The sequence below is a fragment of the Hordeum vulgare genome, chromosome 7H (assembly GCF_904849725.1).
Source record: "Hordeum vulgare subsp. vulgare chromosome 7H, MorexV3_pseudomolecules_assembly, whole genome shotgun sequence".
Lineage (NCBI taxonomy): Eukaryota > Viridiplantae > Streptophyta > Magnoliopsida > Poales > Poaceae > Hordeum > Hordeum vulgare.
Genome location: NC_058524.1, coordinates 504,655,269 through 504,683,197, shown reverse-complemented (window position 1 = coordinate 504,683,197; position 27,929 = coordinate 504,655,269). Strand labels below are relative to the sequence as shown.

The window sequence follows — 27,929 nt, the reverse complement described above, 5'->3', positions numbered from 1 at the left end:
ATGACCTTGCTCTACAATGTGACGTTGGTGTACTACCTGTCGCACTACCTGGTGGACATCGTGAGCGAGAAGGCCGGCCGCGTGCTCAAGCTCGACAAGATCGACGAGAGCCACAATTGGCTCGGCGCCGACATGCTCGTCTTCGACTCCTGGCACTGGTGGCCGCGCTCCGGCAAGGATCAACCGTAAGACCGGCGTTGCGTTGTCTGTTTCTCCGGGCTGCGTTTTTTCAGGCAGGTTATGACTGACTCAACTCTGAACTCGCACGGCGCGCGCGTGTGTGTGTGTGTGTGTGTGTCGTTGCTGCAGCTAGGACTATATGCAGGAGGGAATCTACATGCTTAACAGACTCAAGCAATCAATGTTTGCCGTTTACAATCTGTGTCCTTCATTTATGTTTTGTGTACAACTTCCATGTAGATTGGTAGTTTCAGTCTCTTTTTTTGTGTGAGAATTATTGCTTCGCTTGAATTTCATTATGAGCACTAAGGTAGGTGGCCTCTTATTTCTAATTTTGCTAAGGCTAAAAGAGGATCATGTTGTTGCTTGTTTTACAAGTTTTATTCAAGTATATCTCTGTCATTTGTGCATAAGTATGTGGATGGTAGTATCACAACCAATTTCATGTGAAGAAATGGTGTTTATAATAATTCTTTCCCCATGTAATTCCAAGCCAATTTACTGAATGCCCACTCAATAGGCCCGGTTCTGCCAAGTATTTTGTGTTTTATTTGTAGCCCCATCTTGTGGCATGCCTTTGGTTGCAACCTAATCTCCCTTGGTAGTACATTGGTAGTTCATATGTTGATGGGGTCATAGTCCTAGGGTAGGGTCATAGGCCTGTCCTACAGGTCCTACCCAAGGACTACCCCACGCAAGGGACGGGACCTTAAGTATGCCCGACTGTATTAAGGTGCCCCCATCATCCAGTCGGTAAGAGGTCCAGAATTATCCAGTCGGAGACTAAGACTCGGAGGACACCGGACCTACCGACTAGATACACTCGGTTCGTCGTAACCTCCCTGGAGGGAAACTGCCGTACGTTTCCGGGTGCATTAACTAGCATTTATAGCATACGTTACCTGTAACGCATGCATTCAATCGCCACTACTCCACCCTTGAATCAGAAAGAGGGCAGCGCACTCTATATAAGCCGCCCTCCCCCACTGGTAAAAGGGTTAGAAAAACATTGTACTCCATATTACACTCGGTAACCAGCTCCAAGAGCACTGAGACGTAGGGCTATTACCTCCACCGTAGAGGGGCCTGAACTCATACAACCTCGCCGTAGCTAGGACTCTGCCCATCTCATTCGTACCCTACACATCTACTGTCAGGCTTATACCCACGACAGTTGGCGCCCACCGTGGGGCAGGCGTCTAAGCGACTTCCGGCGAGTTTGCGACTACTTCCTTTCGTCATGTCGTCCGGTGGAGTTTCAAGCATGGGTCACCAGATCCTCTTCGGTGCTCTCTCCTTCGTCGTCGACGATTCGGCGTGGCTTCGGGAGGCACCCCTTGACGTCAAGGCGCTTCCCCATCGCGGGGCCGCGCACTTTCGTGTCGGCGCTCGCGGCGTTCTTCTTCTCCAACAATCGGCTCCGTTGCCGGCTTGCACCTTCGTCACGCGCCGCAGCAGGCGATCTCGCAGTCCGCGTCTACAACGTTGGGTGCAGCATGCCCGAGCGCGCCAGTTCGCCTTCTCTCAGGTGGCAGTCCTGGAGTCTGTTGTTGTCGCCCCACACTCCTAGTGCTCGGACTCGGTTCCGACTGAGCTTCCTACCGAGTACGTGGGTCGTGGGCCTACAGCAGAAGTACATATGGCCAACTCCCATGAAGATCCTCGTCAAGCCGACCGAGGTGAAGTTGGCGAAGTATCCGGTGCGCGTCGTCCGCCTCGTCGTTCTGCCAGCCGACACACTCGGCGGAGCAACGTGGAGGTGTTCCGCACACCTCTCCTCAACCTGGTCGCGGCTGCCCAGATTGCCGATTCCCTCCAGCCGACTGATTCAGAGGCAGGAAGGGGAATCGAACAAATCCGAGCCCTGTTGCGCACGGCGCAGCAACAGAATTCTGCAGTCTCCCAGTCACACAATCGGATCCACAATAGTTCCGTCCATGCAAACACGCATAGATCGGTTCACAGCCCTGGATCTCATCAGTATCGCCGTCGCTCACGCACCCCTCCACGGGGTGGCCCCTATGGGTCCCGGCATCATGATGATCGGCGTTTAGTCGGCGACACCTACGACCCAAGACCCGACGCAAGGGGCCGAATCGCCCAGCGAAGAGTTGACAGAGGTTGAGCCCACCGCGATGGCCGCGATATGGACCGTCCGAGTGGAAGCAGGGCCATCGTATCTGGCCCTCAGTGTTTTAGTCGAGCCATCTGCTCGGCTGATATCCCGCCCAACTTCCGATTGGCTGCGGGAATTGGTAAATTCTCAGGAGAGTCCAAGCCCGAAACATGGCTAGACGACTACCGAGTGGCAGCCCAGATCGGAGGAGGAGACGACCATGTTGCTATGAAGCACCTCCCTCTGATGTTGGACGGCTCGGCCCGAGCTTGGCTGAACCAGTTGGCCCCCTCAAGCATTTACAGTTGGGCAGATCTAGCCCGAGTGTTCATCAGAACCTTCGAAGGAACGTGCAAGCGCCCTGCAGGTCTTGTGGAGCTTCAGCACTGTGTCCAGAAGCCGAATGAACCCTTGCGCGACTTCATCCAGCGATGGACGACTCTTTACCACAAGGTGGAGAACGTCACCGAGCATCAAGCTGTCTGCGCTTTCAAGGCAGGCGTGCGGTACAGGGAGCTGTACTTGAAGTTTGGTCGAACCGGCGACATCTCCATGAGCAAGATGATGGAGATAGCAACTCGCTACGCAAATGGCAAAGAAGAGGACCGCATCCGGAGCGGTAAACACAAGACAGTCGGCGATACCGACGGAGGTAACACTCGAAAGCAGAAACCGAAGGTTCCTCCCACGCCGCAAGCAGAAGCTGCAGCTGTAACCAGCGCCAAATTCAAGGGCAAAGGGAAAGCGCAGTTCACTCCCAAGAAAAAGCCTTTCAACAATCCCATACTGGACCAGCCTTGTCCAATCCATACTAAGATGGATGAGGAAGGTAACCCCATATACGCAAAGCACACCACTCGACAGTGCCGTCTCCTGATCCAGGGTTTCACCGAAGGGCAGCCGAGTGAGCAGAATCCTGAACAGGATGAGGAGGACAAGGAGGATCCGTTCCCCCAAGTCCATGCAACCCTCATGATCTTCGCCGACGTCGAAAGCAAGAGTCGACTGAAGCTAGTAAACAGAGAAGTCAACATGGCCGTTCCGACTGCCCCTAAGTTTCTCAAATGGTCTCAAACTGCGATTACCTTCGATCAGTCGGATCATCCAACACATGTCCCCACCCCAGGAAGGCAGGCTCTGGTCGTCGACCCGATGGTGGAAGGGGTCCGCCTGCGCAAAGTCCTAATGGACGGCGGCAGCGGGTTGAATATTATGTACGCTCGCACTCTCAAGGGGATGGGCATTCCGATGTCCAGACTCAGCGAGAGCAATATGCAGTTCCACGGAGTCGTCCCAGGGCGGAAGGCCAAATCACTCGACCAGATCGCATTGGAGGTCATCTTCGGCTCCGACAAGAACTTTCGCAAGGAGAAGCTCATATTCGAGGTGGTGGACTTCCAGAGCGCTTACCATGCAATTATGGGCCGCCCGGCATATGTGAGTTTCATGGCACGACCGTGCTATGTGTATTTGAAGTTGAAAATGCCTGGTCCAAAAGGCGTTATCACCATCACCGGCAACCACCAGCGAGCCGAGGAGTGTCTGCAAGAGGGGTCGAGGATCGCCGACCATCAGATGGCTGTACTCGAGCTCGAAGAGTACAAGAAGACAGTCGACCCCGCTGACTTAATGCGCTCGAAGAAGCCAGCTTCTAAGTCCGCGTTTCAGTCGGCAGGGGAGACTAAGAAGGTTAGCATCCACCCGACGGACGAGTCTGCCGCCCCGACGAACATCTCCACCACCCTGGATCCCAAATAGGAAGCCGAGCTCACCCAATTCCTCCGTGAGAACTGGGACATCTTTGCATGGAAGCCATCTGACATGCCGGGTGTACCTAGGGAGTTGGCTGAGCATCGACTGCATGTGGATCCCGCTGCTCAGCCCATCCGAGAGCGCCTGCACCGGTCCGCCGCGCACAAAAGGAAGGCAATCGGAGAAGAGGTGGCTAAGCTGCTAGCTGCGAGATTCATTCGCGAGGTTCACCACTCCGAGTGGCTCGCCAATGTAGTCATGGTGCCCAAGAAGGACAAGTCACTCCGAATGTGCATTGACTTCAAGCACCTTAATAAGGTCTGCCCGAAAGACCATTTTCCGCTCCCCCGCATAGATCAAATTGTCGATTCGACTGCGGGGTGCGAGCGTTTATCATTTCTGGATGCCTACTCGGGTTATCATCAGATCCGTCTGTATGGCCCCGATGAGTTGAAAACAGCTTTCATCACCCCGTTTGGGTGCTTCTGCTACATCACCATGCCTTTCGGTTTGAAGAATGCAGGAGCTACCTTTATGCGCATGATCCAAAAATGCCTCCTCGACCAGATCGGTCGCAATGTGGAGGCATACATGGATGATATCGTAGTCAAGTCCCGCAAAGGTTCCGACCTGCTGACTGACTTGGCAGAAACATTCGCCAACCTTCGTAGGTACGATATCAAGCTAAATCCTGCCAAGTGTTCATTCGGTGTTCCCAGCGGAAAGTTACTCGGTTTCTCCGTTTCCGAACGAGGGATCGATGTTAACCCCGAAAAGATCGGGACCATCGTCCGAATGGAGAGGCCGGTCAGAATACACGATGTTCAACGACTCACAGGTTGCTTAGCAGCTTTGAGCAGGTTCATCAGTCGACTCGGCGAAAAAGCACTTCCTCTGTACCGACTCATGAAGAAATCAGATACCTTCGAGTGGACAGACGAAGCCCAAGTCGCATTCGACGACCTCAAAGTCCTACTTTCCACCCAGCCGGTTCTTACTGCTCCGCTCAGTAAAGAGCCCCTTCTTCTGTATATCGCGGCTACAAATCAAGTCGTCAGTACTGTTCTTACAGTCGAGCGAGAAGAAGAAGGCAAAGCATACAAAGTTCAGCGGCCAGTGTACTATGTCTCCGAGGTCCTGACCCCTTCCAAGAAGAGGTATCCCCATTATCAAAAGCTTATCTATGGGATCTATTTGACTGCGAAGAAGGTTGCCCATTATTTCCAAGACCACTCGGTATCTGTCGTTTCTGATTCTCCTTTGTCGGAAATTCTCCACAATCGAGACGCGTTAGGCCGAGTGGCGAAGTGGGCGATGGAGATGTTGTACTGTGACATCAAGTTCGAGGCCAAGAAAGCTATTAAGTCTCAAGCCCTGGCTGACTTTATAGCAGAATGGGTAGAACAACAGCAACCGACCCACATCTACTCGGCTCATTGGACAATGTTCTTCGATGGGTCTAAGATGTTGAATGGATCCGGCGCTGGTGTTGTGATCGTATCACCAAAGGGTGACAAGCTCAAGTATGTGCTTCAGATACACTTTGATTCCTCTAACAATGAGGCAGAGTATGAAGCTCTTCTCTACGGATTGCGCATGGCCATCTCATTCGACGTCCGTCGCCTGATGGTCTACGGCGATTCAGACTTGGTGGTCAACCAAGTTATGAAAGAGTGGGACGTAAGGAACCCCACTATGACAACCTACCGCAATGCAGTCAGGAAGCTGGAGAAGAAGTTTGAAGGTCTAGAACTTCATCATGTTCCAAGGCTAAAGAACCAAGCGACGGACGAATTGGCTAAGCTCGGATCCACTCGGAGACCCGTCCCGAGTGATGTCTGCCTCGAGCACCTCCATCTTCCTTCGGTCAAAGAAGATCCCTTCACGGAAGAGCCAGTGCAACCCAAGAGCGCAACAGAACCGACTGAAGTCGATGTGCCTGCTATGGTTGATCTGGTCACAGAGATTCTGGTAATTATCCCCGAGTGGACTGCGCCGATTATGGCATATATCCTAAGGCAAGAGCTTCCAGAAGACGAAGTCCAAGCCCGACAAATAGTCCACAGGTCGAAGGCGTTTACCGTCATTAACGGTCAATTGTATAAGGAGAGTGTTTCAGGCGTTCTCCAACGTTGCATTTCCCCAGAGGAAGGGCAGTTGATCCTAGAGGATATCCACTCGAGAACCTGCGGCGTTCAGGGCTGGATTCTTCTGGCTGCAGGCTAACGAAATGGCCAAAGCTATGGTCGATCGATGCGAAGGCTGTCAGTTCTACTCCAACAAGTCCCACAAGCCAACATCTGCACTTAAGACAATCCCGCTTGTGTGGCCATTTGCAGTTTGGGGATTAGACACAGTCGGTCCATTCAAGATAGGCCAAGGAGGCTACACACATCTGTTGGTGGTAGTCGACAAGTTTACAAAGTGGATAGAAGCCAAGCCCATCAAGAAACTCGACGCCTCCACAGCCGTGAAGTTTGTCGGAGACATCATCTCCAGATTCGGAGTGCCTCACAGCATAATCACGGACAATGGGACAAACTTCGACTCAGACAGATTCAAAGGTTTCTGCGCGAGTCAAGGTATCCGAGTGAATTTTGCTTCCGTAGCACATCCGCAATCCAATGGACAAGCTGAGCGTGCAAATGGACTTATCCTTCAAGGTTTGAAGCCTCGACTCTTGCGAGAGATAGGACATGCTGCTCGTGCGTGGGTAACCGAGTTACCTTCAGTACTTTGGGGTCTCTGCACCACTCCGAACAGATCAACGGGGCGATCACCGTTCTTCCTCGTCTATGGAGCAAAAGCGGTCCTTCCGAGTGACCTGCTTCACAATGCCCCACGGGTCGAACTCTTCTCCGAAGCCGAAGCAGAACAAGCAAGGCAAGATGGAGTCGATCTTCTAGAGGAGGAGCGCGAAATGGCACTTACTCGCTCAACAATTTATCAGCAAGATCTGCGACGTTTTCATGCACGACATGTCAGAAGCCGCACGTTCCAGGCTGGCGATTTGGTGCTCCGAGTGGATCAGCAGAGACCACACAAGTTGGCTCCGGCCTGGGAAGGTCCTTTCATCATTTCAAAGGTGCTGAACAACGGAGCATACAGACTCTACAACATTCAGAAGGAGACCGACGAACCCCGCGCGTGGAACGGAGACCTCCTCAAGCGTTTTTATACATGATCGCCGACTGAAGCAGTGTAACGAACAAGTTTTGGAGAAATAATATACAGCAGATTCAGTTTCTTTTGCAGATTCAGAGTTCTTCCGTGGTTGCAGACTATGGTCACAAAAAAAAAAAAACTTAGTTGTGATCCCGCATCGCCTAAGTATTAACTTCCTCCGAGTGTGCACTTTGCATCACGCTCGGGGACTTAGCTGCGATCCCGCATCGCCTAAGTATTAACTTCCTCCGAGTGTGCACTTTGCGTCACCCTCGGGGACTTAGCTGCGATCCCGCATCGCCTAAGTATTAACTTCCTCCGAGTGTGCACTTTGCGTCACCCTCGGGGACTTAGCTGCGATCCCGCATCGCCTAAGTATTAACTTCCTCCGAGTGTGCACTTTGCGTCACACTCGGGGACTTAGCTGCGATCCCGCATCGCCTAAGTATTAACTTCCTCCGAGTGTGCACTTTGCGTCACACTCGGGGACTTAGCTGCGATCCCGCATCGCCTAAGTATTAACCTCCTCCGAGTGTGCACTTTGCGTCACACTCGGGGACTTAGCTGTGATCCCGCATCGCCTAAGTATTAACTTCCTCCGAGTGTGCACTTTGCGTCACACTCGGGGACTTAGCTGCGGTCCCGCATCGCCTAAGTATTAACGTCCTCCGAGTGTGCACTTTGCGTCACACTCGGGGACTTAGCTGCGCTCCCGCATCGCCTAAGTATTAACCTCCTCCGAGTGTGCACTTTGCGTCACACTCGGGGACTTAGTTGTGATCCCACATCGCCTAAGTATTAAGTTCCTCTGAGTGTGCACTTTGCGTCACACTCGGGAACTTAGCTGCGATCCCGCATCGCCTAAGTATTAACTTCCTCCGAGTGTGCACTTTGCGTCACACTCGGGGACTTAGCTGCGATCCCGCATCGCCTAAGTATTAACCTCCTCCGAGTGTGCACTTTGCGTAACACTCGGGGACTTAGCTGCGATCCCGCATCGCCTAAGTATTAAGTTCCTCCGAGTGTGCACTTTGCGTCACACTCGGGGACTTAGCTGCGATCCCGCATCGCCTAAGTATTAACTTCCTCCGAGTGTGCACTTTGCGTCACACTCGGGGACTTAGGTGCGATCCCGCATCGCCTAAGTATTAACTTCCTCCGAGTGTGCACTTTGCGTCACACTCGGGGACTTAGCTGCGATCCTGCATCGCCTAAGTATTAACTTCCTCCGAGTGTGCACTTTGCGTCACACTCGGGGACTTAGCTGCGATCCCGCATCGCCTATGTTTTAACTTCCTCCGAGTGTGCACTTTGCGTCACACTCGGGGACTTAGCTGCGATCCCGCATCGCCTAAGTATTAATTTCCTCCGAGTGTGCACTTTGCGTCACACTCGGGGACTTAGCTGCGATCCCGCATCGCCTAAGTATTAACTTCCTTCGAGTGTGCACTTTGCGTCACACTCGGGGACTTAGCTGCGATCCCGCATCGTCTAAGTACTAACTTCCTCCGAGTGTGCACTTTGCGTCACACTCGGGGACTTAGTTGCGATCCCGCATCGCCTAAGTATTAACTTCCTCCGAGTGTGCACTTTGCGTCACACTCGGGGACTTAGCTGCGACCCTGCATCGCCTAAGTATTAACTTTCTCCGAGTGTGCACTTTGCGACACACTCGGAGACTTAGCTGCGATCAAGCATCGCCTAAGTATTACCTTCCTCCGAGTGTGCACTTTGCGTCACACTCGGGGACTTAGCTGCGACCCTGCGTCGCCTAAGTATTAACTACCTCCGAGTGTGCACTTTGGTCACACTCGGGGACTTAGCTGCGATCACGTATCACCTAAGTCCTAATATTTTACGAGTACACATTTAGTGTTCAACTCCAAACAACATTCAAGCAAAAGAATAAGTGTTTTCGTTGTCACTCCAACAGTCTAGACACAATAACAGACTCGGTGCGGATCAAGCTTACCCGCACCGATCCAAAAGTATGACTGCCAACAGAAGTGGCCAGAATATCGTATAGGTAAACACTCGGCATACCGAGGATAAAGTTCGATCATGACTCAGCTGGGCCCGCGTCAGGACTGGAGGGTTCCACAAAAGTATCCAGGTCGATTCCATCAGCAATGCGGGTCGCAGTCTCCAAGAATGTCTCCATGAAGTCTTCGAATTGAAGCTTCTTCGTGTTGGCAACTTTCAAGGCTTTCAGCTTATCTTCCCGCACTTCTTTGCAATGGACTCGGACCAAGGATAGCGCCACATCAGCACCGCAACGCGCTGCCGATTTCTTCCAAGATTGCACTCGGGCCGGAATCTCCCCCAGTCGCCCCAACAGAGTCTCCATCTTCTCCCGCGACTCCTCCTCCGGCCAAAGCTCCTTCTCAATGCGACCGAAGATTTCTCTTAGTCGGTTGATGAACGGACCCACTTTGCCTACGCGGATATAAGCACGGAGTAGATTCCGGTTGGCGTCCTCGCTGAGTGGTACATTGTCCTTCATGGATCGTTCCACGACCGCTGCTTCAGCTTCGGCGTCACCACAAAAATCTGCAACAAACGAGCAAATATAAATTACAAACCGAGTGTTCGTCACAAGATGCAACCACTCGACAAATCATCAGACTTACCAGCCAGACGACTCATCATCTGGACAGCCAAGTCGTTCACATACTTCTCCCGAGCTGTCCATCGTTTGTTCCAAGCAGTCATTTGATCGTACGCTTCGATCCTCTGTTTTTTCAGCCTCTCCACCTCCGCCACCAACGCCCTGTTTGCCTCCAGCTCTTCCTCCAAGGATTTCTCTCGAACTTCCAGCGCGTTCTTCATGCCAGTCATGGCGAGCGTTGCGGCTTCTAGTTCACCAGCATAGTGGTTCTTCTCAGCCCTCAAGGCTTCATAAGCGCTCCCCATCTCACACGTTTTCTACAAAACAAAACAAAGGGGTATCAGCAACTTTCTCAATACAAACTATGTTCTTCAGACCCCTGCCGACGCAAGCAGTCGACAGCGGTCTCGGGGACTACACCCAGTGGGTTCACTAAGAGTGACCCCACTGGCATGCACCTCAAGCATGTCTGCCCTATTGAGGTGCACATTTTCACCTACGCCTCCGAGGCTAAAGCTACTCCACCTGTGGACAGTTTACTCTAGGGAACTCTTACAGCAAGAGTACTTCGACTGCAGTAAGTACTTGCACTCAGAAATCTTGTCTACGGACATGACAAAAATAAAGACCAAAATTATAAAGACAACTGTCGGTGCAAGCACTCGACAGAAGTCTCGGGGACTACACCCACTGGGTTCACTCGGAGTGAACCCATTTCAAACAATAGACTACGACAACACCCAATGGGTTACAAAAGAAAAGTAAGTACTTACTAGACTACTTACTCGAATGTCGTCGCACAGCTCCAAGCTCCGCTGGTACAAAGCCGCAACGGAGTCATAAGCCTTCTTGGCCTCCCCGGTCATCAGCTCCGCTTGGATCATGGCTCCCTTGGCTGCTCCCACCTGCTCCTCTGGGACACACCGAATGCTGAACTCAACATTCGACGAACCGGGAACCGTGGGAAGATCCTGGGGCATCCCAAGGTTCGCCCCAGTCAGTTCGTCACCCACCGGCACTGGTTCGGTCGGTGGAGGCATTTCAGTCGGCGGAGCGTCGGCGGTAGGGGCAGCAGCAGGAGGAGCAGCCTCAAGGATAGGCTCCACGACAGGCTCCGCGGCCGGGTCAGCTCTCCCCTGCCCGTCTTCGTCCGGGTGAATCACCCCTGACAAGCCGAATAGCATGATGATTCGGAAAAAGAAAAAGATAGTACAGTCAATAGGAATGAAACACCTGACTCTCCTACAACATACCCGGCTGGGACGAGACGACGTTGTCTGTGTCCATGGGGTCATCCCCTTGGCGGACTGGAGAGGTAGTAGAAGTGGCAACCCTGTCAAGTGAAGCCCATTCGACTTGTAAAGCGGGAGTTCGCTCGGATAACATAAAAAGCCGAGAGTTAGATTCGCTTACGTGGATGTGACGGGGATGGCAACCCTCATGCGCGGCAGAGCCCTCCGAGGTTTAGGCCCACTCGGTTTGGGTGCCCTGGGAGATTGGCCTGCAGGCTCGGCGGAGACGTCCCTGGACCTCTTCATGCCTCGAGCACTCGGGGCCGCCGGAGCGGTAGGTAGAGCACTCGACAACGCGGGGGGAGCCGAAGGGACGACGGGCTCGTGTCGACGCTTACTCCGCTGTTCCGGCGGTGGAGGTGGAGAGTCACGCTCTTCGTCTTCTTCCTCCTCCTCGCTGTCCTCCTCCTCCGACTCCCTGCTGTCGGAGACATATTCAGCCTATCCACGCTCCCCTCCTGGCTACCTTCTTCCTCCTCCTCCTCCGGATCCCCGTTCGAGACAGGGGAGGACCAGTTGGTCCATTCCTACATGAGATTCAGTCGGAAACATTAAGCATCACACGAGGATATAAGTGAACGACTGAAATCAAAACAGTTCGATATATTCGGTTAATGCTACTCACCTGATTCAGTGGCGGGTTGTCCGCGCTGTAAGGCACCACTCGGAGAGCTCCTTTAGGGTTCTCGCAAGGTCCCATGATTTGGAGCACTATCGAGGTCACCTTCTCCTCGAGTATGCCCACCGCGACGATCCGAGTGGAGTCCTCGGGCCCCGTGTAGAGCCACATAGCATGGTGGCGAGCTTGAAGAGGCTGGATCCGTCGACCGATGAAGACTTCCAACAGGTCAATACCGGTGACCCCCCTCCGGACAACATCCGCGAGTGCCTCAACCAAAGGTTGGATGTCATTCCTCTCGGCTTTCGAGAAGGCGGGTTGTTTGGGTGGAGCAGGGCGATCCAGACTAAATGGAGGTAGCCCAGTCGACGCGTTCGGACAGGCTATGTCCTGGCAGTAGAACCACGTCGACTGCCAGTTCCTAACCGACTCGTTCAGCTGGAGAGCAGGGTAGCTACTCCAACTCTTTTTCTGAAACCCTAAACCCCCGCAGAGCTGGAGGAGGTGCGTCTTGTCATCCGACTGACTGAGACGTTTAATGGTTTGAGAGCGGGCGGAGAAGATATGTTTGAACAAACCCCAATGAGGGGGGCAACCGATAAAGCATTCGCACAGAACAATGAAAGCAGAAAGGTGGGCGATAGCATTTGGAGGGAAGTGATGGAGTTGAGCACCAAAATGATTCATGATGCCCTTGAAGAAAGGGTGGGGGGGCAGAGAGAAACCTCGGTGAATGTGGTTGAGGAGCAAGACGCGCTCCCCCTCCCGCGGCGCCGGCTCAATCTCGTCGTCCGCCGGCAACCTCCAAGATTTATGCACGAGCTGGCCGTGCTCAACCAGCTCCAACAGGTCCCCCTCTGTCACTGTGGAGGGGAGAAAGTCCCCCTGGATCCATCCCGTCCGAGAAGGATGGGAAGAGAAAGGTGTATGAGCGCAAGAGGTGGCGAGGAAGGCGGAACAAGCGAGAGCAGAGGATTCGGCGAGCGTAACCGAAGGGTCTCGTCGGCCGGAGTTAAATAGAACACCGACTGGGTCGCTGGCGAGCGGGCCCGAAATCTTATCCGCCCAACCAGCCGCGGCGATATCGGCAGAAGAGTTGAAGGCGCGAGGATCGAGGAGTCAGGCGCTACTCGAGCGCGCTGACGTCGCCCCCGCTAAGCGCGCGGAACCAGAAATTTGAGATCCCGGAAAATCCGCCGTTGTCAGTTGACCGGTCGTGTCAAAAGATGCCGCGAAGGCACTCGGTTCCCGACAGTCCGTTCTGCAGAGCACATTCACGCGGATCATCGGCCAAGAGAGATAGAATGGATAGAGGCAAGCAACGCCTAAGCCGAACCTAATCCAGTCGGATCTGAGCATCGAGCACTGCTTTGACGTTTCAACCCCAATCCATTCGGGGACTAATGATGGGGTCATAGTCCTAGGGTAGGGTCATAGGCATGTCCTACAGGTCCTACCCAAGGACTACCCCACGCAAGGGACGGGACCTTAAGTATGCCCGACTGTATTAAGGTGCCCCCATCATCCAGTCGGTAACAGGCCCAGAATTATCCAGTCGGAGACTAAGACTCGGAGGACACCGGACCTACCGACTAGATACACTCGGTTCGTCGTAACCTCCCTGGAGGGAAACTGCCGTACGTTTCCGGGTGCATTAACTAGCATTTGTAGCATACGTTACCTGTAACGCATGCATTCAATCGCCACTACTCCACCCTTGAATCAGAACCGTTGTGGAGGGCAGCGCACTCTATATAAGCCGCCCTCCCCCACTGGTAAAAGGGTTAGAAAAACATTGTACTCCATATTACACTCGGTAACCAGCTCCAAGAGCACTGAGACGTAGGGCTATTACCTCCACCGTAGAGGGGCCTGAACTCATACGACCTCGCCGTAGCTAGGACTCTGCCCATCTCATTCGTAACCTACACATCTACTGTCAGGCTTATACCCACGACATATGTGATTACGTATGTATGGGCTTCGCGTTATGTAAGAGTTTTTTGGCGAAAAAAAATTCAGTATAACCTAATCGCCCAGTACCCGCATTGCTGAATTTGGACAGTATACTGAATTGTTCAGTGGCGCCTATTTATTTAGGTTAAGTTTACTTGAGTGGTGTAGTGGAACCAGACATCTTGATTAGATGGATAGGTTGTCCTCATCAGGGTTGATATCTTCTGCCGCAAACTGTGTAGGAGGTCATTCATGGTTGGTGCTGATAAGAAAAATGGCATAATCTGGACCACAATGGTGTATGGATAAAAAACTTTCACATAGGTGCAGTTGTCTTATACTCCTATGTGTTTCTTGTTTCCTGTTATAGCCTCTCATGGAAACCTATTTGATTGTTGAGGTTTTGACTACCTGAGTAGATAGATGTGAAATGTTAGCATTCATTTGTTTAAGCAAGCGTGAATGAAACTTCGTGGAAGCTGCTCTCATGAAGAAGTTAGTATGTAACCTGTTTGTCACTGATGTTAAAGCGGTGATCATATGAAATGAGTTCACACAAATCTGAATGTCACCGTGTAACGATGAAGTTAACGCAAAATAGGTTTCTGATACAAAGATTTTTGTTGTGTAGTTGAAAATTATAGCATTCCACATTCCAGGAGTTCCCCTTCACTTAAATGCCCATGCCCAGATATAGTGCATGATTTTGGTAGCTCTTTCTCATGAAACTTCCGTTCCTGCAATTGCTGCTATATTGATGTACATTCTATTGTTTTATAGGGTACACTAGATGCAGCAAGACGTGCCTCGGCATTTTTTCGGGTTGATGACGTTGTTCACAAGTTATTCACAGAGCTTGCATACCGCTACAAGTAAGTTTTACCTATGTTATGGGTTGGTTTCTATTTTGGTCTGGTTAGCATGTTCAAAAGAACCTCTCAAGCTATATATCTTATGTATCTTTGTTATTTTCTACTTATATCTAGGGCGTCGACTGATTGACGGTGTTGGCAATGCCCCCTCCAGATCTACATCTTCTTCCCGAACGAGCCCAAGCCCGGCGTGAAGACGGTCAAGAGCTCGAAGATGAAGCAGGAGAACGTGTACAATGGCGTACTCGTCGTGCAGCAGGCGCTGACCGCCTTCTCCCGCAACTTGCTGCTCGGGTTATCGCAGGAGAAATTGCAGCTCGAGGTCTTCCAGGTCGCGCTCTACATTCATGCCTCGTGCTCGTATGACTAATATCCACTGCTTCTCGCCATGTCTGATGTTTAATGTAGCCCTGTCCCGCAGGAAGGGGAGCTTCTTATAAACATTAAGAATCACGATCTGGTTCCTGAGCACGTGCTCCTCACAAAGGAGCAAAAGAAGACGTTGTTGGAGAAATACACTGTGAAAGAAACTCAGGTCATACAGATTTGCCAACCCTTTGCCCACTGTAACCGACCTGATATTCTAATCGATGCAAGCATGTCATTATGTGAAATGTATTTCTGTTTCAGCCATGTAAGTCTTTGATAATCATCTCAGAAAAACAATTATATAACTATAAACCATGACACTGTATTCCAGTATACCTTCATGTACATATTCCAGATGGCGGTGTTGGGAGGAAACACATTATTAATTTGAAAGAAAAGGCTCCCTCTACTTCATCAAGCTATATCTGTTAGTTCATATTCATAGTGTAATCTCTAGAAGGTCTTATATTTAGGAACGGAGGGAGTAATACTTATTTAGCTATAAAACGATGTTTACAGTTTATAAGCTAGCCCTTCTTATTATATTTCAGAAGATTGATAATCCCCATTACATTACTACAGTGGTGTAATATGCAGAACCTGAGTTTTGGTTGCCAAGCAAAAATTTTTATACTTCCATTTTAATTGCCAATACTTTCCATACTTGCATATTTCTTACCCACCTTATGACATTGTTTGACTATTACAATTTCCTTTTCATTGATGGTAATGGTAAAAATAAGAATATGCTGCTTTGCTACGCACACATGTTATGTTTGACCAGCTGACTTCTGGATGGTTTATGGTATTTTGGGAGGTTATGCAACACTTGGGCTCTATAAATTTAGTTTTGTATGTTTATTAGATGAACTAGACAGAACCACAAGATGCCGATTTGGATGAGCCTTGAACATGAACATGCAGTTTTTAAATACAAAATGTGTGGATGCGACGTGTTTTTTCTCCCGGTGCAACGCACGGGCATATTTTAGCACCGACGGCTTCTACCGTACGTCGCGGCGTTTTTGCGTAAACGCCCTTGTACTTTTCTATAATTAAACCCGCGGTCCTTTTTAGTGGAAAGATAACGTTTCCTTTTTACAAAAAGACGTTTCCTTTTTACAAAAAGAACCCTGTATCCAACCTGCGGTCATCCTCAGACGCTCCCATTTGTATGTGCCGTCGGCAGCTCTCTTCGGCCTCCGCCTCGCCGGGGCGTGTGCTCAGGTGAGGGGCGTCGCCCTTGTTGGCGACGGGGACAACTCTTCCTGGTCCCCATGTAGGTGCCCAGCGCCCTCCACTGCTGTTCTCGAAGCAGAGGACGACGAGAATGCAAGGATGCAGTCAAGCTCGGCGTCACCCAGAACCGATTCGCCACCACGCCCAGGAACTGCGCCTCTCCGGGGCCGTCAGGCGTCAGCCACCGCGCGCGCAGCTCAACCAAGACCCCACTGCGAAGGCCGCCGTTGCTGGAGTCGAACTGCGGCTCGCCGGCGTCGCGACAGCGAAATCTGAGCCTGGGCCGTCGCGATTTGCAGCGAGGCAGCTGAATTCAGGCTGGGTGGTGCCGTGATTGGATCGGATTTGTGTGCGGTGCGTCGTATGGCGCAGTGAGGGAGGGAGCTGGTGGCCGAGGTATGGTGGCGCATGCAGGCAGGGGCAGCGATGGATCCGGGAGGCGCATAGATGTACTCCGTAGTACTTAGCTAGCTAGGGGAGAGATGAGATGCTTTGCGCAATGGCACACGCTGCCTGGCTGGGTGCTTGCTCTCAGCACAAGGCAGGAGATGCTTTGCCCAAGACTCAGTGCCACGCGAGCATCTGATGCTGTGCTAATGAATCGCCTCCAACTTGTTTTATATGCCAGCTTTCTTTGCACCGCTTCGCTTCGATACAACCCCTACACGTCAACCTTTCAAATTAACCTATACCTCTTCATAAAAAAGGCAGGACGGGAATAAAAATATACACGTGGTATCGCGCCCTAACGTGCCGCACTACGCCGTATCGCGCCCTAACGTGCCGCACTGCGCCGTATGTGGCCCGTACGAAGACGTGTCCGCCTATACGTGACCCGCGTACGGCTGATAAGCGCGAACCCTACCTCGCCCTCCGCCCGCGTTACTGCGGCGTAGAGGGCCATTTAGTCGCGTCAACCGCCCGTCATTACTCCGACGCGGATTGCTGTGACCATTACTCCGACGCGGACCGCCGAAACGTCACGTCGTTGGCGTGTGTTTTCACGCACGGTGTCGATCCGCACATCACCTTGGTCAACCCGTCGCCGCTTCGGTCCGCCCGCCTTTGTCATCAATGCCCCCAACCACCGCTGACGTTCGCCTCCTCCCGACCGTTTAATCGCGTCAACCGCCTCATTACTCCAACGCGTACCGCCGAAGCGTCCCATCGACCGCGTCGGTGGCGCGCTTTTCCACGCGCGACGTCGATCCGCACGTCACCTCGGTCAGCCTGTCGCCGCCTGGGTCCGCCCGCCTTCGTCATCAACGCCCCCAACCACCACCGCCGTTCGCCTCCTCCCGCTCTCCCTATATAAACGCCCCGCCACGGCGCCTGACTCCCGCACCAGCTCACCCCTCTCTCCCTCTCGCCTCATCGCCTCTTCCTGCTCCTATCTCGCCCATCTCCCTCCATCTCCGATGATGACGCGCCCTAACCTGACGCTTGAGGAGGCGGAGGAGCTCGCCCACTTCGGCATCCCCATGGCGTCGGACGTGCGGATGCCGTCAGGGTGGCACCTCAGCGTCGACGGAGTGCCGGTGGCGCCGGTGCCCGAGGCCGGTACCCACCTGTTCGCCCGCGCCGTCGGCCTCTACCGGGCACGGCTGTCGGCAGAGGAGCTGCAGAACCCTCTGTATGCCCCCAACAACCCCGCCTGGCCGGACACGCTCGCCGCCGACCGCGACGCGTGCCTCCACGCGTTCGCCGGCCCGCGGCCGCCGGTAAAGCACAACCGCGCCCGACATCACCAACTGTGGGACGGCCGCAGCTTCGAGGAGGTCGTCGCCCCGCATCGCGCGCAGGCGGCCGCCGGTTCCATTCCAGCCCCCATCAACGCCGACTTTGCCGCCTTCCGCCGCGCGCTTGCACCGGAGCCGGAGCCGAAGCCTGCCATTTTGGCGGAGTACCGGCAGGTTGTGGTGCAGGAGGGCGATCCGGACGACATGCCGAGGCTGCAGGAGGCCATCCATGCGTCACAGATGGCCGTGCCGCCGCAGCTTGTCCAAGACTACATCCAGATTGCGCGTGTCGCCGGCCACCCCAAGGACCCGCCCGACTTCCCCGGCTACAATGCTGCCGTTGCCAACTCCATTGCACTTGTCATCAACGTAAGTAACGACTCCATTGCACTTGTCATCAACGTAAGCAGCAGCAGCGACGATGATGACGAACACGACGGCGAAGCGTTTGGCTTCGACGAGGAGGACCTCGGCAGCACCGACGACGACTAGATTAAGACGTAGAATATTTAGTTTAAATTTCATTCAACTGTTATCTAATATTTCCTAAAAAGTTGAATGAAATTAAGGGTTTTATTTTAAATAATTGTTTGAATGAAATTGACTAACTATTTGCATTAACCTTTTTATTTTTTTTGTATCTTGTTAAATAAAGTTGTAAAAAATGTTGGAAAATAAAGTTTTATAAAAGAAATATCTCTTTAATAATAAAACACATATGGCTTCTGCCGTCCGTTACTCTAAAATCCACTCAAACTTTAGTTTATTCTGAGCGAGCGCTTTATAAAGCATGAGTAGCCAAGTAGCATAGCGGCCTAAGCCTCTCTTCCCCACAAAGGAGACCAGGGTTTGAACCCAGCTACTCTCATATTTTTGCATTTTTTCTTAAATTTTCGTGAGCGTAGAAAAGTTCACTCGCCCATGCATTCCTTAGTAGCGTTCAATTTTTGGTGTCGGTTGAGCTACTCAGTTTTGCAACGTTTTGTTTTCTTTTTTGACGAATCAAATGCTTTAAAATATTATATCTTTCAAACCTTAACATTAAATTAAACAGTTCACTCGCCCATGCATTCCTTAGTAGCGTTCAATTTTTTATGTCGGGCGAGCTACTCAGTTTTGGAACGTTTTGTTTTCTTTTTTGACGAATCAAATGCTTTAAAAAATTATATCTTTCAAACCTTAACATTAAATTGAACATTTATTTATGAAAAATTCTTAGAAAAATGTGTACTAAATATGCTACAATCATGTACGTTAATTATTTCTAAAATTATGTTTAGGATGATCCTTAAAAATTCCTATTATATGTGAGTTCTATCTTTTTAAATTAACTAGAAAGAATAGTTTTTTGTTTAGGACTGACCATATTCAAACGCGTTTTCTTTGTGTAAGCACTCAGACCACTGTTGATAACATAAAATGTGATGTCATTCGGAACTAAAAGACGTGAATCTATTAAGGTCTTCAGTCGTGGTTATTGGGTTAAGAGTATGTGTTATTTTTTCTTCCGTTGCAACGCACAGACTCTTTTTTATACATATTTTATAATCTAAGACCTTACGTACATGTTTTTTTTGAGTGTATCCACGCGTGTTTTTACCAATGGACTACATTTTTTCATTGTTCATTTTTCTCCCGTTGCAACGCACGGGCATTTGTGCTAATCTTTACCTACTAATAAAACAAATATTGTTTCTGCCGTACGTCATTCAAATTGCCCCTAAAGTTGGCTAAAATTACCCACAAATGCCACATATAAGTAACAGAAAACGTTTAAAACAGAAAAATCACCGGACTGGGCCGGCCCATGTAGGCGTCTCCTATATTACGCTCTGGGCATTGGAAAAAATGCAGCACACTTGTTTGGGCTGGCCCATGCGTGGGCGTCTGTTTTTTTAGTTTAGTTTTTAATTTTTCTTTTCCGTTTCATTTCGTTTTTCTACTTTAAATAATTTAAAACCTCAAGTAACTTTTCTCAATTTTAAGAAACTGAGAATTTCGAAATAAAATATTTTTAAAAACATAATAGTTTTGAGAATTCAAAAACTACTCAGGAGTTTTGAAAAATGTTTGCATATGAAAAAAATGTTTAAATTTTGAAAAATGTCCATAAAATAAAAAAGTCAATGATTTTAAACAAAAGTCCGTGTAAAAATCTTAAAGACAGTTCATGCCTCTGTTTTTAGTCTCATTTTTTATTTTCATTTTCTGTTCCATTTTTTAATTTAAATAATTTAGAACTTTGAAAAATTTATGTAATTTCTAAAACTTAGAATTTTGAAATAAAAGTTTGAAGAAAGCATAAAATGTTTGTGAATTCAAAAAATGCTCGGGATTTTTGTAAAAATATTCGCATATTCAGAAAAATGTTCATAATTTTGAGAACAATGTTGGTGAAAATAATAGAATTTCATGATTTTGAAGAAAAAAAATTAAGTATAATTTTTTGAGTGAAATTGAAAAAGATGTTTGCTAATTTAAAAAATGTTCATGCATTTCAAAAAAGTGCTAAAATTTTAAAGACATAATATGTCCAGCACCATTGGAGATTATAATTGTTTCTCCCGTTGCAACGCACGGGTCCTTTTGCTAATAATAATAAAGCAAATAGGGTTTCTGGTCGTCCGTCATGGCAGTTTTGCGAAAAAGTCCCTCAATTTTCAGTTAATCAACCCGCAGTTCTTTCTTAAGTGAAAAAACGTTTCGTCCGTGCATCTTTGCGGAAACACCCTCCCTCCCCTCCCCCTCCTCCTCCCGGCCGCCCGTCCTCCTCCCTCCCTCCCCTCCCCCTCCTCCTCCTCCCGGTCGCCCCTCCTCCTCCTCCTCCTCCCTCCCTCCCCTCCCCCTCCTCCTCCTCCTCCCTCCCCTCCCCCTCCTCCTCCTCCCGGCCGCCCCTCCTCCTCCTCCTCCCTCCCTCCCTCCCCTCCCCCTCCTCCTCCTCCCGGCCGCCCTCCTCCTCCCCTCGCTGATGCGGTGGTGGGTGCCTCCGCGCACGAGGCATCGGCGGTGGAGCTACCGCTGAAGTACGCGGCCTTGGGGCAAGTACGCGGCGGAGATCCGGGACTCGACGCGGAACGGCAAATGTTCTTCTCCGTCGCGCTACAATCGAACTCACATCACGTATAGGGAGCGGTCGGCCGGCTGTTGTTGCCATCGATCGAGATGTGAATCCACGGCTGCCGGAAGAGAAGTTGCTTCTTAGCATTACTTTTTTGTTGAGGTTGTACTACCAGTGAAGTGACAAGTGACGATGTACATTTGGCCTACTTTTAATTCATTCTGCCCTATGAGATACGAGGGTTGCAGACATTTACCTTCCTTGACAAGAATCGGCAAAATTTTAATTAGAAGTTAAAAGTTTGAATTTTGATTCATTTTCTGCTTAGCAACTACAGAAACTGGAATTTTCTGAACCCTTGCGGTGAAAAGATCAGAGAGGTTTGTTATGCGATTGATTGGCACTTGGTTTTATTTAAAACTTAGAATCATATTGGTGGTTAGGGATGGCTGGCATGGATAAAAACTGAACCGAGTAGTAATCTGTTTTCCTGAATAGTGGCTAACTTACCGGCGACGACTCCTGGCAACTTTATTTGTGATCTTCTTGTCAGATTTTGTTCCCTACAATGTTTTGTTGTGCTCTTCTCATCCTTAGATATTGTGGCATGAGTGTACTGTATGATTTTCTTGACCTCTGGTTATAAAGCGAAGATCTATACTGGCTTTTGCACGATAAATTAATGCTGCTGACATATGCATACATTATTTTATTTCACAAGAGCTAGATGTTGGGAACGCTTGTACCCAAAAGTATGCTTCTTAGCCACTGCTTATAATTCTGTGATTCTTTAGGTTAATTTAATGCTTTTGACAGGAGTTTGATTTTGTTAACTTTTATTTGCATCTCATTCCAAAGTTCTACAGATGGTCCTTGAATTGCGTATTAACATTGACATACACTTCTTTTTCCAAATGGTCACAAACTCACAATTTAGAACTAACCATTTGTTTATAACATTAGTACAACTGATATTGTTATCTGAATTTATACCTTCGCGTTGGGCCTGGATAAGGCTAACATCACTGTACTTTGCATGTTCTGTTACATGCCTTTGGTACGTCTATTTATATGATCTAAAGCTAGAAATTTATGTAGCTATATTTTTTGAATCATCAACTTACCTCGTTATTACTTTTTGTCAGTTTCATTTTCCTTTCTCTTGAGAACTATGGTGAGGAAACTGGAAGCTGTATTTGCAGTTTTGATTGCAACGATGGCAGTGTCCTTTGCATGGGTGTTCACTGATACCAAGCCTAATGGGAAGGACCTGTTAATTGGTAAGTTTCTCACAGATTAGCCTTTGATGCTTTAACTTGTCCCATATACTCCTGTCCATTGATCGCACCTAATTTATAAACAGGTATTTTGGTTCCAAAATTGAGCTCTAAGACAATAAGACAAGCAGTTGGGGTTGTTGGTTGTGTTATTATGCCCCACAACGTTTTCCTCCATTCAGCGCTTGTACAATCGAGAAAAATAGACCCAAAAAAGGAGTAGCAAGTCCGTGAAGCATTGAGATACTACTCAATAGAGTCAACGGTTGCGTTGGCTATATCCTTCATGATAAATCTCTTTGTCACAACTGTTTTCGCTAAAGGATTCTATGGCAGTAAAGAAGCTGGCAGTATCGGCCTCGAAAACGCTGGGCAATATCTATAAGAGAAGTTTGGTGGGGGCTTTTTACCTATCCTCTACATTTGGGGGATTGGGCTATTAGCGGCCGGGCAGAGTAGCACAATAACAGGAACTTATGCTGGACAGTTTATAATGGGTGGGTTCCTAAATTTGAGGTTAAAGAAGTGGATGAGGGCGCTGATCACGAGAAGCTCTAAACGAGTGGCTCAATGTGCTCCAATCAATTCAGATTCCTTTTGCACTGATTCCTCTGATAACCTTGGTATCCAAGGAACAAGTCATGGGAGTATTTAGAATAGGTCGGAAAATGCAAGTACGTCCTTCCTTAACCTCAGATCTAATCCTTCTCCTGTTTTTTTTTCTTCATATACTTGTGCACCTTTATTTTCTGACATGCTCAGATGTTCTGTGTGAAAGCATTTACCGAGCCACACCATATTCTCTGGAGGGATGTATGTTTTAAGATTATTCATGTGCAGGTCTGTTTCTAGGTTGAAAATGCTGGCACATTTGCTTGCAAATAATTGCAGTACTGTAGCCAGTGTTCCCTTATGGAAATTGTTGCCATCGATCGAGATGTGAATCCACTGCTGCCGGAAGAGAAGTTGCTTCTTAGCATTTTCCATGGTGTGTTTATTTACAAGGTAATGAGCAGTGTTGGAAATCTGGCACTAATTTGGGCGACGGTCGTGCTTCTTGGTGGATTCGTCACACTGATTAAACCGCTTGACTTCTGGATTGTTACCACCATTGTCTTCATCCAAGCAATAAAGTATTTATTCCAAGTAAATTGTTTATCAAGAACATATCTATTATTCACCTAGCCAGTTTTCCTTTTTCTTTTAGGGGGAACAAAGCTGGCCACTTGCTTGTTTTAATTGAAGTTCCTATTGAGTACTAATCTGAACTTAATATCATGTTTATTCTTTTTGCTTGCGAAGGCTGTATCGAAAGCTGCAGAAGCAAAGCCATCTTCGAAACCTCCCAGAGCTCTGCCAAGAGTTGCTACAATGAGAGCACCGACTAACACAGCTGTCACCTCTGGGATTTCAGACAAAAGAAGCAACACTGGTGTGTGAATGTGAATCAACATACTTAAATTTGTTTTGCCATAAATGTTAATAGATAGCAAGACTAATACACTTTTTCCCTCTTGTAGGAGGTGTAGTCAACAGGCAGACAATTGCTAAGTCTGCTAACAGTTCAGCCAACGTGCCATCTCGGCCTGGTGGAGGGACAAAGAACAACTCAACATCAAAATCTGGTGCTTTGTCGTCGGCAGCAAGTTCTTCCTTGCATAGTGCTCCCATGGCAGGTGGGAAAACAAAGTCCCCAATCTTAATTAGCAAGAACAGGGCCACTCAGAGGATCCCTATCCGTGCATCATCAAAGAAATAAGATTCATGGCGAGGGTGCATCACCAATCGTTTCACCTAGCAGCTCTGTGGACAGCATGTGCTCTGTGATTTCTGGGGTTTCAACAGCATCCACTGTAGGGAGAGCGAGTCATACATCTGAGACCTTTAGTACAAGGTCATCTTCATTGTCCCCTTCCACCAGAAAGAGCAATGACCACCCTCCAACCACACTACCGAGGCCTCAAATTGTTGCAGAAGGACAGGCTTCAAGAACATTTTTTGATAATGTGAAATCCGATGTCAACACATCCACCCAAGGAAATGGTTTTAAGCCATCTAGTTTACGAAAGCCTACACCAAAGATTGGATATTTTGATGCCGTAAGTGTGTTGTATGTTTTCTTCCTTGTAATGATGCCAATGTTTATTTGTTCTAACACTCTTGGATCTGTTATGTCTTCAGGAGAAATCTGTTGAACAAAAAGCCGGTGCACGGGCACAACTGCAACCCACGAAGGTTCTGTTTTCACCGCTGGCCACACAGAGCTCTTGGATTCCATCTACTCCGAAGACAATCCCTGCATCTCTTACATTTGAGCAAGAAGAACCAAAATCTAGGGCAGCAGCACCTTCTCAAACCAAAGCGTCGCCTTCACTGCCTCTCAAAGTCGCACAAAGTGAATTAAAACCATCAAAGGTTACAGAGCCTGAAGCTTCTAAATCTAAAGCATCAACTCCACTGCGTCTCACAGTTGCACGAATTGAAGTAAAACAATCAAAGTTGACCGAGCCTGAAGCTTCTCAAGCCAAGGCATCAACTCCACTGCCTATCAAACTTGACCGAACTGAAGTAAAACCATCAAAGGTGACAGAGCATGATGCTTCTCAAACTAAGACATTGTCTTCACTGCCCGTCAGACTTTCACAAGCTGAAGTAGACCCATCAAAGGTGGCAGAGCATGAAGCTTCTCAAACTGAGGCATTGCATTTACTGTCTCCCAGAGTTGCGCAGACTGAAGTAGAACCAGCAAAGGTGGCGGAGCATGACGTTTCTGGAACAAAGGCATCACATTCAGCGCCTTTAATTAGAGATGTGCAAACTGAAATAGAAACACCAAAGGTGTCAGAGCATGAAAAACACATGCAGGATACTGGTCCATTGGTGGTCGCCATGGACATTGCAGAGGAGGGCATTGAAGCTTTGCATGAGAATGTCCAGTCCACTGGTGAAGTAGAATCACCAAATGTGTCTGAGCTGGAAGCACGCGTGAATGAGATTGGTTTGTTGCTCGCCATGGACGTTGCAGAGGAGGGCTTTCCAGCTTTGCATGAGAATGTCCAGGTTAATGGACATTCAGTAGAATCATCAAAGGTGTCGGATCATGAAGCACACGTGCAGGAGACTGGCTTGTTGGTTGCTATGGACATTGCAGAGGAGGAGGGCATTCCAGCTTTGCATGAAAATGCCCAGGCTAATGGCGAAGTAGAATCATTAACAGTTGAGCTGTCATCATGTACCTCTGGTCAGCAAGAATCATAAACTACATCAGCACCTTGTGAGGACAGCAGTCCTTCACAAATCTAGAGAAATGTTCTAATTTTCATAAACATTTAAGATTATTAAAGAAGTGTTCCAGTTTTGATTTAAACCTTAACTTTTATTAAAAATAAGGAAATTTTCATGTTTAAAAAAAACCATTGACAGACTATTCCATGCAAAACTTCTCTTTCATATGATGAAGAACGCTAAGTTGGCTTCTTCACGTCCAAACTTGATTCTACAAAAAGCAATAATCAGTTTTACCTTATTATCGATGTCTATTAAAACCGGATATATAAAATCGTGCATAATGAAATATAAAGCTGGTTGTGCCTCTTTCTTGCCCGGTGCGTTAGCATTTGTACTAGTAACACTAAAGAGCTGAAATCAAAAATACACTAGAGGTGCAGAAATAAAACAACGAGCTTCTCTGTTGAACTGTTCTTTAAAATTTAAAGGCAGAGCCACTAAGAGCATGGTTAATAGTATAGCCAACTGCTGGTTATAAGCAGTCTTATAGCTCATCTTATAGCTAGCTTGTATAATAGTTAGCTATAAAAGAGTACTACTTTTATCATATATGGCCCACATTTCATTCTCACAAAGCACCTAGGAGCACGTGCTAGAGCTGGCTCTTCACGAAGAGCCCGCTTCCCTTCTCTCTTCTCTTCTCTCTCATCCAACTCAGCAAAAATATAGTATTTTAATCCTTACAACCTGCTGACTGTACCTTATTGTACTTGCTCTAATGGTGATACCGATAGGTTAGTAAAAAAATATCCTTTGGGTGAGAGTCCACGCGTTTGGCTTTCTTGAGCCCCATGATTCATTTGTATCCCACATCATATGGAATGTGATCTATAAAGTTTGGTTTCAACCTCTCAAAAATAAAGTAGAGGTGCATAGTGAATCCATGTCACCTGTCAGAGAACTATTTGGACCTACTAACTAGCGTGGGGAAATCTAAAGAGGGTGTTTCGGGTACTTGAAGGACGGGATTTGGAAGCATGTCCAAGGTTGGACGGAGAAGTGTCTTGGGTGGAGGTGAAGAGGTGCTCGTCAAATTAGTTCCTTAAGTCATTCCCACTTATTCCATGTCGTGAATCAAGTTCCGTTTGGTATAATTTCTAAGGAGCGGTCAGCCTTCGTCCCAGGTAGATTGATCACGGATAATATCATCACAACTTATGAGTGCCTTCACTCTATGAAGAGGAACAACGCCAGAAAACATCAATCTTGTGCCTTGAAGGTGGATATGATGAAGGCGTATGACACGATAGAGTGGCCATACCTCAAGGCCATTATGCTAAAATTGGGTTTTACTAACAGGTGGCTAAACATAGTCATGAGTGTGGCATCAATTCTCAAATTTTATGACATGTTTAATGGAAGAAAACTGGAAGCGTCCAAGCCTTCAAGAAGAATCAAAAAAGGGGAAATAATTTCTCCATACTTGTTCTTATTAGGAGAGGCCCTGTGTCGTCCCTCCTAAAATCAGGAGGAGAGTCGTCTAATTTGAATGGTTTGCAGGTAGACCCTCAGCGCCTCCGATAAACCATCTTTTTATTCGTTGATGACATGTGATGTTTTTAGGGCAAAAAGTGTGGAAGCAATTGAGGTGAACCATGTAACGGATATTTATTGCCAAGCTACAATTCAATGTGTCAATTACTCCAAAATCCTTAATTTTCTTTAGTAGGATGTGCCACAGAGCATGAGAAATGAAATAAAAACCTTACTCAATGTTGCCAATGAAACTATAAATGAAAAAAATACTTGGGTATGCCATCCCACATTGAAAACTCAAAAATTGGGGCTTTCAAAAATCTGAACGATCGGTTATGGAGTAAGGTCCAGGGGTGGACAGAAAAAACTTTGTCATCGGTAGGAAAAGAAGTATTAATAAAATACGTGGCGCGGGTCATGCCAGTGTTTTCCATGTCATGTTTCAAGCTTCCAAGGGGCTTTGTGAGCATCTCAATATGCCGATAGTGAAGTTCTGGTGAGAGAGTAAGGACGGTAAACGTAAGCCACACTCGGTTTCCTGGAAGGCAATGACGCAACCTAAAGTGGTGGGCGGCCTAGGCTTCAAAGAATTTGAATTATTCAATTTGTCTATGTTGGCTAAGCAAGCTTGACAGCTACTCCAAGAGCCCGAGAGTTTTAATGCTTTAAAGTGTATATTTTCCATGCATCTACATTGCATGCTAAGTTGGGCAGACACCCTAGCCTAATCTGGAGGGCCATCTTAAAGTGGAAAATATTCCTAAGCAAGGTCTAATTAAGAGGATAAGGAATGGGAAGACAATCAACATATGGGAGGGAAACTGGTTGCCTCAACATGAGATGTTGCGTCCATAGAGTTGTATCAGCCCCACTGAGGGAGTCCGGGGCTAAGGGGTCCTCGGGCTGCTGACCTATTTTCATGG

At 48.4% G+C, this 27,929-nt stretch overlaps 2 protein-coding genes across 2 annotated transcripts; both read left to right on the top strand.

Moving 5' to 3' along the window:
• On the top strand, positions 1-15,216 carry LOC123409169. The gene is made up of 5 exons (XM_045102135.1): positions 1-185; positions 234-237; positions 14,469-14,560; positions 14,696-14,891; positions 14,982-15,216. Exons 1-5 carry the CDS (start codon positions 1-3, stop codon positions 15,204-15,206), a joined length of 702 nt encoding a protein of 233 aa, XP_044958070.1. The 3' UTR covers positions 15,207-15,216.
• A 5,614-nt stretch (positions 15,217-20,830) lies between these two features.
• On the top strand, positions 20,831-25,609 carry LOC123408325. The gene is made up of 7 exons (XM_045101450.1): positions 20,831-22,022; positions 22,111-22,245; positions 22,329-22,916; positions 23,083-23,375; positions 23,545-23,674; positions 23,763-24,341; positions 24,424-25,609. Exons 6-7 carry the CDS (start codon positions 24,057-24,059, stop codon positions 25,498-25,500), a joined length of 1,362 nt encoding a protein of 453 aa, XP_044957385.1. The 5' UTR covers positions 20,831-22,022; positions 22,111-22,245; positions 22,329-22,916; positions 23,083-23,375; positions 23,545-23,674; positions 23,763-24,056; the 3' UTR covers positions 25,501-25,609.
• Positions 25,610-27,929: the final 2,320 nt, after the last annotated feature.